General features: G+C 38.4%; 1 protein-coding gene across 1 annotated transcript; it reads left to right on the top strand.

Annotated features, from left to right (window-relative positions):
* Positions 1 to 1,009: 1,009 nt before the first annotated feature.
* LOC105666062 (kinesin-like protein KIF20B) lies at positions 1,010 to 7,920 on the top strand. Its single transcript, XM_048408465.1, has 4 exons — positions 1,010 to 1,045; positions 2,442 to 2,538; positions 3,052 to 7,145; positions 7,666 to 7,920. The coding sequence occupies exons 1-4, from the start codon at positions 1,010 to 1,012 to the stop codon at positions 7,918 to 7,920; spliced, it is 4,482 nt and encodes a 1,493-aa protein (XP_048264422.1).
* The last annotated feature ends 3,391 nt before the right edge of the window (positions 7,921 to 11,311 follow it).

The following is an 11,311-nucleotide window of genomic DNA, read 5'->3' as shown; positions in this document are numbered from 1 at the left end:
TTAACAGAGCGATCGTAATGTCTTGGATTAATCGTGGCTACTAAGTACGTTGGAATGGAAAATATTATATGTTTTACGTTTAGAATTTCTTTAGATCTTTGAACATTTTGAAGAAAATTAAGAGATGTTAGAGTAACTCAATATTATACACCAAGCTTATGACGTTGACAAGATGCTATATACATTTTATGGTAGAAATGAAACAGAACAAAATGTGGATATAAAGATCATATCATCAAATATGAAGAAGAAAAAAGAAGATAATGACATCAAAGACGATCCTCTAACTGTTTTAATCAATCTAATGTGGTCAGTGCTATATACTACGTATACCTAACAAGTCTCTGTGTATTATCAATTGCGTAAGAATGAAAGTACGATTCCTATGTCAATTTGTTTGTCGAGATTTCACGTATCGCAAACAGTAAGCGAAGAAACATCGAAGAGTAATATTCGAAGGGGAGGACTTGGAATCACGGACGCTGCCTGCCGTTTCGTTCACCAGCGCCATTAAAGACGCTATAAAAGAAGTGGCCTGGTGGCGGCGAACGAGTCCCGATGGCGAGAGAGTGCTAGGTGAAATTTGTCAGTATTAAATAAATAACCCATAAAGGTGGAACATCAATTCACCGTAGAAACATTAACGCCTGATATAAGGGGGTGATGTAACGGCTGTTATTTTTCATACACAAACAACGTCTTATACTGTGCATGAACGTAACATAGGTAAGGAATCATCGTTTCTTCGCCTGTCGATACATTTCTCGTCTTCTTTGATGTTTTTACGACTTATACCATAGATCGTATCGTAATCCACAAGATAAAACACGATGTATCTATTAGGATAGAAGTGTTTAAAGATGCTTCGAAATACTTTGAGACGAAATAATTAACACACTCTTTTCTTCTTTTTTATTTTTTTGTTACTATATTACAATTGTTTAACATATACGTATGTAATATACAGTGTCGTGTTACAGTCATGTGAAATACAACGATATTTAGTAACATGAGTAAGTTGATACGAGAAGAAGTTTATGACGAGGTAAAGCTATATCTAAGTTGCGGATATTTATGTAAATTCCTATTTTTATAAATATAATTGAAAAATGAACCGTATACTAAATGTATCAGTAGATACTATTATACTTTATATACTCTTGTTACATATTATGTACATTCTGTGCATTTCTGTCTTCGTATTATATGCATACAAGATACATAAAATTGATAAAAAAAAAAAAAAAAAACTAGAACCTGATAAAACTTCAGTATACGATGTATTAATTATTCTTTCTATAGAGAAACAGTTTAGCCACTGAGCGAATAACTCGGACATCGAAAACTTGCGCACCTTGGAATTCAACTTGTTGCTCGTCGGCCGGCATTCGAATTCTGAGAAGCCTGATTCCTCGCCTGCTGGAATAACACCTCGACCCTTTGCCGAGAAAACTGCAAAGCGGCGTCTTCTTGTAGCGAAAGTTCGGGCGGCGTGGCGCGTCGAAAGTTCGAACGGTCCAAAAGAAAAGACCACCAATGGCGGCGAGCTTTAGCGGGGAACCGCGAGCGTCCGGAATGCCATGGTCAGTCGAGACAGGGAAGAGGGAAAGAGCCAGCGTGTGCGATGAGGCGATATACACCGAGAGGGTTCAGCGGCGAAAACGAAAAGAGAAACGCGAGGTTCGGTACGCGTGCAGAAGAGAGGCCGGTCAGACGGTCGTGTCGATACAAGGAGTCGATTGTGGGTTGAAAGACACCGCCGCGACGCACAATAAGGCCTCTTCGAAGACGTCTCATAGAGCACAGTGGCCGACTTGTGCTTGCGATACGATTCCGATGCCGAGATTACGCCGGATTTCGCGGATCGCGCGCGGTCCATCTCGAATCCTCCGCCGACTCGGCCTATTAGCTCACTGTTTGATTGGCTGCGGTTAATGAGCCGAGCGACACGCGTATAAATTGCTTCTTATTGCCGACTTTGAAGATATTTCGAGGCACGCGGTCGCGTCTCTGATTGGCTTCCACTTCGATGTCTCTGGTTTCCAAATGACGCGCTCGTACGTCAATTACGAACATTTTTGGAATAATTCCGGGGCAAATCGGTCTCGATGAAAATTTGCAGTTGATGCGGAGTGGAGATAAAGTTGGAAGAGTTTAATGCTGTTGAAAATGACAAGGTGAGTTCGCGCTCGCCTTCCATGTGCAGATGCGATAGTTACAGTAAATAGTAACTAGAAGATAGTTCTAGATATAATCGATAGATTCAATCGATAGGTTTAAGATATTCTTTTGTTTTTATCCCTAGTCCATGTAAGAAAGTGGTTAGTTTTCGGCTCAGAACGGTGTGATAGATTTATCCAAAGAATTAGCTATTGTGATCCTATCTCTAAATACAGAAATAACAACAGATGCACTGCACGTTTGTTATTCTGTAATGCTAGGCAGGTCGATCTGGTAGAGACGATGTGGAATTTATGATTGCTGATAAGTTGGCGAATAAGAAATATTTCTTCGAAGATGAAGATTTATGTGGCCGATGTGAGTTGAAGGTTGGATTTGAGCAAGAGCGTCGTGAAAGCTACTAGAGAAATCTTAGCCCTGCTGGAGGAGGTTGAAAACATTCTCTGTTCGATCTGAACAATGTTTTAATTCATAAATTATTTGATTTGTTAGCGCGATACATCGGTATCGCCAGAAATTGCAGATGTTCCGCGCGAATGAAAAAAGACAATTTACAATGTGAAATTATCTTAAAACTACATTCACGCGTATTAATTCGGTAACAGTGACACATTGTGTAACCTAGCAGAACTGAGAAAATTTCTCAAAAATGGATTGAAGCGTTATGAAGCTTCTTGAATTAACGATCGCCGGACGTGTAAAGATCATCGTAAACTGAAATTTCTGAAACAGAATCGCAAGCCCTGTACTGAGACGAGTTTACTACATAGTGAAACGTACTGTGTATGTTCGCATTCTCTTAAATTGTAACGTATATCCCGGTTTCTTTGTTCAAGATTTCCTGAGTTTTGTAGAATATGTTCGCTTCAGATTCGGATCCCATCAAGCCTTCAGAAAATAACGAAGACACAATATCCCGCTATACATCAGCAAGTTGTTTATCTACGAACAACGTGTACCTTAGAATAAAACCGAACTCCGCAAAAACCAACAAAGAAATCTATAGAGTAGTCGGTTTAAAGACGCTTCACGTAAAGAAAGGCGAGAACGTAGATAAGAAGTACTCCTTTACAAGAATTTTCGATTCAGAGTCCACTCAAGCTGATTTATTTTGTCAAAGCGTACGGTGGCAAGTGATTTACTTTCTTCTCGGTGAGAGTTCAACGATTCTAACCTATGGAGCTTCTAACTCTGGAAAAACGTATACATTGTACGGATCAACGGATTCACCTGGTATAATCCCTCGCGCCATCGAATTTTTATTTTCCTCGATTAACTGCACCTTGGCTCCTTGGTATAAAATCAGCGACGACAATAGAATTGTCTGTTTAGACGAGCACGAACGAAATTCTGAAATACACAACAAAACGAATTTAATAAATCCGAATGTAATCGCGAAGGAAGAATACACGCAGGCTCGATTGTCTTTGAATAATTCGAACCCTCGAATTGCTGAATTGAAGGAACAAGATCATTGGAGTGACGAGTGCATGTCCTCTGTATGGATGTCCGTTGCAGAAATCTACAATGATAACGTGTACGATCTTCTAGCCATCGACGATCAGGAGAGACGACCACTAAAAGTGACAACTCGAAGGGATTGTTCTACTTACGTGAATGGTTTAAAATTTATCCACATCACCACAGCATTGGAAGCTTGTCAGCTATTAATCTTCGTTCGATCTAGGATGGCTGTAATCTCGACAGCACCAAATATCACGAACTCGCAGTCTCATACCATTTTGACATTAAAATTGTTGAAGTATGAGAAGGAGAACGTACCGGAAGAAGTTCGAGTTAGTACGCTAACATTTTGCGACGTGGCTGGTTCCAGAAAGTTTAAAAAAGGAGAAGGGAGAGGCTGCGGATCAATAGAATCGAGGAATATAAATAATAGCTTGCTGGTGCTTGGAAGATGTCTTAAATCTCTGCGTGACACTCATCCGAGCGGTGACAATGTAACTGGCCCTTTTAGAGAGTCGAAATTGACCAGGATTCTTCAGAAGGTTTTGACTGGTCGAGAGAAGGTCAGTTTCATTATTAATATTGATATTGGAATTGATTCTTTTCCGAAGACTTTGAGTGCTCTGAACTTCTCAGCAATGGCAAAGAAATTAGGTAGCGAACCAGAGATATTAAAACGAAGCACGTTCTCTGTGACGACGATGACGCCAAGGAGTTCAAAATCGTCCACGTGTGCTCCTGCCGCGCATAGTCCAAGAAAAGTCATCACTATGGATTTCGAAGAATACGAAACCCTTAAGCAACAGAATAAGAAGTTGGTGGAAGAACTGAGTGCCATAAAAGCCACTAGTAACAAGAAGCAGATCGTCTCGATGAAAGTTTCGAAAGAGGCACAGACGGAAAATTCGTTTTTCGATTACACAGAGTTGCAAGAGAAACACGCGGAACTGATGAAACGTCTGGAAGCTTTGGAACGCGAGAACTTAAATCGAGAATTTGAGATAAGGCAGGAATTGCTGGATCACTATTCCACGGCTATCAAACAGCTAGAGTCAACTTGGAAGAAACGCACGCAGAATATCGAGGACGAGAGGCGACACTTGTTGAAGTGGTCTGTGAACCAAGTAGAAACGTTTTTTAAAGAACGTATCGATAGTATAACGTGTAATAAAAAGAGAAAGAGGGATGACGACAATAATTCTAACGATATTCGACCGACCTACGTGGAACTTGAAGCTGAAAATGCCATGATCACGTCGGAAGTGGTCGATTTAAGAGAAATGGTGCGCAGTCTGAGGACCGAGAACAAGTTACTGAATAAAGATAGAAATATATATGAGTTAGAGTTTTCGATAATCGATGGAAGACTCAAATATGTGTATGAATTAGCTGAAGTGAATTTTCCTGAATTATCTTTCAAGATGCAAAATGACCCGTGCGACCCAGATCGCTTTATAAATGAACTGAAACGTATGTTTGACGAAATGGCGGACAAAATCTGGTATTTGAAATGTGATTTGAAGGCAGCATCCAATAATCGTGCAGAAATTATGGCAAAGTCGATGGAAACAGAGAAAATGCTATGGAATACGAAAATCACGTTGAAGGAGACGTTGAATAAAGTGAAAGACCTTGAAAGTGAAAGACGAGAAAAGACGAATCTTATTCACAATTTGCAACTTCAATTGCGGTTGCTGAGAAAAGAGTTAACCGACACTCGAGAATATGAGATCGATTATGATGCGAAATGTGCTGGAAAGGAAGATGTCCGTAGCTTGAACCGAAAATATCATTCACTCAGCAACGAAGATTTCTTCTGTAGCGATAACAGCGATAATACCGAGTTAATAACACAAGCTCACGTGGATATAAAATTGGAAGGATATTTTAATGACGATACTAAGAATTCACTGAAGAACGTTTCCTTAAATACTGTAGACTCAGACTTGGATCGACACATTTTCAGATCCAGCGACGGTGACAATGTGAACGAAGATTCTGGTATCGATTTCAGTTGCAGAAGGCAGAGTATTAATGATAGTTCCTCTATGGAAGAAACGAAAGAAAATTCCACGCGAACGACTTCCATGTTCCACCATTACAATGATGGGTGCGAACAAACCAGACAATTGAAGACTAATCATATGAATGTGGAACATTATACCGAGCAAGAACGAGAAATGTCATTGGACAGAGAATTATCACGCGATGTGAGTGATCTGAAGTTGGCAATAGAGACTTTGAGAAGAATGGCAGATTTTAATAAACTGGAGGTCGCGGAGTACAGAAGCAAATTACTGTGTTGCGAAGAAAAAGCGAAGGAACTGAAAGAAGAGAATGAAAAACTGATAAAAATAGTGGAAATAGATTCGCAGAAGTACAACGAGCGGATCAACCAGTTGACTCAGGAGCTTCTGGTTAAGGAAGAGGACGATAATCGCAGTCTGAAGCAACTTGAGACTTGTTTGAAGAAGTGTGCCTCTCTCGAGGATCAGTTGTCTATGCTTCATCTCGTTCACGAGCAAACGCTGAAATCGTTCGCGAATAAGAATCCACAAATCGAAAAATCTGGAAAGGAACTGTCGGCGAAGAGTTTGGAGACGAGCGACAAAGTGGCAGAAACGCGGAGCGATCTGTTCAGGGTGCAGCAGCTGCAGGAGAAGGTTAACGGACTCGAAACTGTTCTCGAAAAGTGCCAGGAGGAGAGAAACAATTATCGCGAGCGATTGCAGGAACATTTAGAGACGCAGTCGATGCTGGAAATGAAATTGAAGTGGCTGTCGACGGAAATTCGGAGCAGAGATGATGAGCTGGTCTCGTTGAAGACGGAATTTAACAACATGGCGCAGCAGAACGAATCTAACGATGAAAGAATGAAACATTTGAGCGGAGAGATCGTCCGATCGAACGACAATGTGCGTTGTATGAAAGAAAAATTGACATATCTTGAAGAAACACGGAAGAATCTTGAAGAAAGATTGGAGAACGAAATCGTTGATCCTCGTTCGAGTTTGACGAATATTATTCAGAAGATCTACGAGCAGAATAAAGATAGAGAAGAGAAATTTTATAAGTTAAAGTTACAATTGCGTGAGAATGAGACAGAGATGGATTTGCTTAAGAAGCATAGGAATGATAATATAAAGAAGTACGAATGTATGGTACAGTATTTAAGAATAGAGGTTGAAAAGAAGAAGGAACAGCTGACTAAATTGCAGAAATTAATTTTTTCGAATTTCACTTTGAGATATCGCAAGTTGTGTAATAAAAGACGAAGCAAATCGATGGTTTTTCAATTGCAGAAGCTAACTATTTGTAGTAAGCAAGATTTGAAAATGTCATCTGTTGATAGAATAGCTAATGACGAAGAATTATCTCCGTCAATTTATGAATGCTCGATTGATAATTCGCGTGATATTTATTTCCCAAATTCGCAATTATCAGCCAGAAATGAAGAGTTCGATACTAAAAGTGCGTATGGAACAGAAGAGTCTTGTCCAGTACGTTGTTCATAATCTACTTATAAGCAAAGGATAAAGAGAAAATAGGAAATATCAATTTTTGTAATTTTACGCTGCTTTTTCTCGATACTAATTGAGATTATAGAACCGTTCATATTTTTCTGACGCTTAATCGCCCCTTTTAAAATCGGATATCTCTTTAAATTTGTCCTCTTCTATTTTTCTAAATATTCCAAATATTTTCTCACCTTACGTTTTGACAAAAATTGCTCTATTACCGGCATTTGTAAATTCAATATATCGTAACCAACAGATAGAATTTCAATTTTGTGTAAAAAGGTCTAACGACCTGTTGTTAATCTAAAGCATTTCAAATTTATTTTCTAAGATAAAATCTTGTAACGTTCTTCGCTTCCTGTTGTTCTCTTTCGATTTTAATCTCAAATATATCTAATTAGTTAATATTTTAATAAGTGCATTAACCGTTCTGACATAATGATATTAAAAGTACATTAACCGTAACTTCCTATCTTATACTCTACAGTTTTAAACGCTTCAGACAGAGAGCAGTTTGGGGTTGAACGACTCGAACGTAGACGCACGTCAGATCCAGAGCGATGCCTCCGACTGTTCTGAAGTGCACTGCGGTTGCGGTATTGGTTTTAAAAATGCTGGAAGGCAGGGAAGAATGTCAGGTTGGATGAAAGTTCGAAGAAGCATCGCGAATACCTGTCTCCTGAGTCAACCCTGCGGTGAATACACCAGTGTTCATAACGATGCTTTCAAGACTGACGTTGTAAAGCATAATACATAATTAGAAGATCATTTTCCAGGCAATTGAAGTGCCTGTAAATACTCGTGACATATCTGCTATTCCCTACAATCTTGTACCATTTTTACTACTGTTCTTGTTACTACATACAGTTCGTTCGGATACTTTGTTTTCTAGTTTGCTCCTATTTAGCGTGTTTCGATATAATATTGCTGTGCGCATCACGTATCGTAGTTATCGCTTAAATAAAGAAACCGAAAAGAAAAGATATCACAACTGTTATTCTTATTACATACAATTCATTTGGTTATTTATTCTTTAGTTTCATTTAATAAGTTTCGATGTGATATTACTTTATGTATCCAGTGATACAGTTATCGTATAAATAAAGGCACCAAAAAAAAAAAGAAGAAAAAAACACGTGTCTCGAAAGTGGACCGTTTTTCTTGGTTCGCGACTTGAATTAGAGATAGAAAGAAAGGAGCGTCAAACTGTAAGCGAGTTATCGACTAGCGGTATTATCGGTATATCGGTCGTTCCCTCGGGACGAGATCTTGTGTAATGGCAAAACGTGGTTCCAACGTTCGTTACAATAAGCCCGCCGCCCCCGAAGAGCAGGAGAAACCTGTTTAGTTGGCTCGTACAAGGGCGGACCCTGGTCGGGATTTTATTGGCAATATGCTATAATTTCCGACATTAGATGCCGCTGACGCTTTCTGGCTCTCATTATACCCCGGCTGCGTCCCTATATGTGATCTTTTCGCGAAAACGTCGCTCCCACCCCCGGTAACCTTCTACGGATTCTGATATATGAAATTATGACGAGGGACATCGGAATGGAACTGTAAGTCCTTTCCACGCGATCGCTCAGTCTCTGATGGTATTACTCGGAATACCTCGTAATGGGAGAGATCAGATAAATGAAACGAGACGCGAGAATACATTACATCAACGTTACGTCGCTGAGGGGAAATTAGCGGTTTGATTTTTATGGCCGCCCGATCGATCCGAAACAGTATAATAATACGAGGGCTATCAGTTTTATGTCAGCGAAAGGAAAGATTTGAGAGAAATATGTAATACACTTCGGGATACTCTAAATTAATTTACATAGGTACTATTTTCGTTTATTAGTTGGAAATTGTTTTCTATAGTATAAAGGGAATTCGTATTATTTCATTAAAATGATTTCATTATAATGTAGTATACGATCGTGTATTGTTCTGTATAATTCCTTTTCGAAACTCCAAAATATTTCTTAAATATAAAAAATATAATTTCAATCATCGTTAGGTTCCAGAATAATTATTTAAAATTCATAACAAAACTTTTATTAAAATACATTTTCAAACAATAATGAAATTATTGTACAGACTGGCCATTAATAAAGTGATATTAATGAAGTATCAGATTTTGTTGTGTTTATATGTTTCATATATTTCATTTATCATTTCCTGCGATCCAAAGGTCTAAATAAGAGTTCCAAATTTTCGCGACAGTGGATTGCTACGACCATTTTCTGGTTCACCTTGCAACCGCTGATTTTCCCGGTAAATGTACTGCGAACTGTCCTCTTTCAATTGGCAATAAGGTTTGATCGTCACGGGAAATATCATCCAATTTCCTTTCCCTGCCACCCGGTCTACATTGCTACTGTCCGCCTATCCTTAACTATACCATCAGCTACCCGGACACGCTGCCACTTTCGCGTCCGTTTTCCATTATAAAGAAAGTAGAATATTTCTTTTCGTTCGGTGTAATTTTGCCGCATACACGATTCTTCGATTTTCTTCTGTATCTTACATAAAACGTATGCCTGTAGTTGCTCAGTTCACGTTTAAAATATTTTTAAATGAATATTTAAATATTTTAAAATATTTTGAATTTTGTATTTCTATTTTAAAAAATTTGACTTTTAAAATATTTAAAATATTCGAGAGTAAGTTTTAGCAGTATTATAGTAATTATACGTAAAATTCTCCTATCAAATTATTCATGCTTCCTCCCTTCTTCATTTTCACTGGAAATAGTTTTCTTTATCATTATTGCGAAACGCAATGCGATGAATTAGATTGTTGTTAGGTATAGAATAAATTTACAATTCATTTTTATGATATTTTCAGTTCTATATATGTGAATATTGAGAATCGATGAACTTACAATTATTAATATTCACTTTTTATTATTAAGTACTAATTTCGATAATGTATCGCCTAAAAATCACATGCATTTTCTCAAAAAGGTTTTCAATAAATGAGAACAGTCAAACTACACGTAGCAGAGACAGCGAAGCACGTTCGATCGTGGAGAAGGCAATCGGGTCTCGTAATTGAGAAGAGGGGGAGAAAGCCATTGGAGGCAAAGTTTCCTCAAGACATTAGTTTATAATTCGGCAATCCGGGATCAGTATTTGTCACGATTAGCCGATCCTTCCTCTTCTCTTCCTTCTTCGTTTGAAATATCTGATTCCGGCCAAAGATTTCATCCCTTTCTTCACCCCTTCTTCGCAAAATCCCGCGCGAATTTTCATTAATTTCGCCAATTCTACCGAACTATTGTCGTAGTTACGCACAATTTCAACGCGACAATGCCCTGGCCTTTCCCAGGGACTGACACGGACGAAAGGGGTGAAACTACGAGAAAGAGAAACTGACGTGCAAGGAGTTCGAACGACTCCCGTGAGCGAGAAAGGGTAAGGTATTTCTAGAGTTCGAAGCACACCATCAGCACAGATTATATTTCTCGTGTCATTTACCTCGTGAATTAGATCAATGGCGTTTCATTTGAAGTCCTCTTCTCATGGATTTTGTCTCGTTACGCGAGCAAGGATGAATTGAGAAGTTCAGACGGCGGACGATGTGAGTGTGCCAAGAGTGAAACTTTTCATTATAAACAAAAGATATATTTGTTTTTGAAATTTGAATGCATATAAAAACAGAAATTTAACAAAATAGTAAATTCTATGTGGACTGTCGCCTAAACTCTAACCATAATTTATCTTTACCCTTCTTGATATTTTAATGACGAAATTAATCGACCAATACAAAATCTGTACATATTTTCCTCAAGAAATTGTTAGATATTAAACGAAACTAAAAATTCTTCTGGCAGTATTATAAATCGATATATATATATGTATTAAAATAAGCATATAAAACCCATAGAATATATCCAGTTTCTTACACAATAAATAAAAATTCACACGTGTAACTATAAGAATTAAAAGCCTGTACTCAATAACCGCACTATTTTATATATTTCTGTCGACACACTGACCAATCACATTCTGTTTCGGAAAATTCCACTTCGTACACTCCATCCCGTCTCTTACGGTGTCCTAAACAACCCTGTTCCATGAAATTCGCAGGGTGTAGGGGTGGAAGAAACTGGCGAAGGATGGAAAGAAGAGGAGGGGTTGATCAAAAAGAGGAGA

The sequence above is a fragment of the Bombus terrestris genome, chromosome 9 (genome assembly GCF_910591885.1).
Source record: "Bombus terrestris chromosome 9, iyBomTerr1.2, whole genome shotgun sequence".
In the NCBI taxonomy this organism is placed as follows: domain Eukaryota; kingdom Metazoa; phylum Arthropoda; class Insecta; order Hymenoptera; family Apidae; genus Bombus; species Bombus terrestris.
Note: the sequence above shows the minus strand (reverse complement) of the source record. Positions and strands in the feature narration are given on the sequence as shown.

Excerpts from the sequence above, each read along its gene's own strand:
- LOC105666062 (XM_048408465.1), top strand. The coding sequence starts at position 1,010 with ATGAGTAAGTTGATACGAGAAGAAGTTTATGACGAG. Across the intron at positions 2,539-3,051 it reads TGAAGATTTATGTGGCCGAT|ATTCGGATCCCATCAAGCCT; the intron begins GTGAGTTGAAGG and ends TGTTCGCTTCAG. Across the intron at positions 7,146-7,665 it reads GAACAGAAGAGTCTTGTCCA|ACAGAGAGCAGTTTGGGGTT; the intron begins GTACGTTGTTCA and ends TAAACGCTTCAG.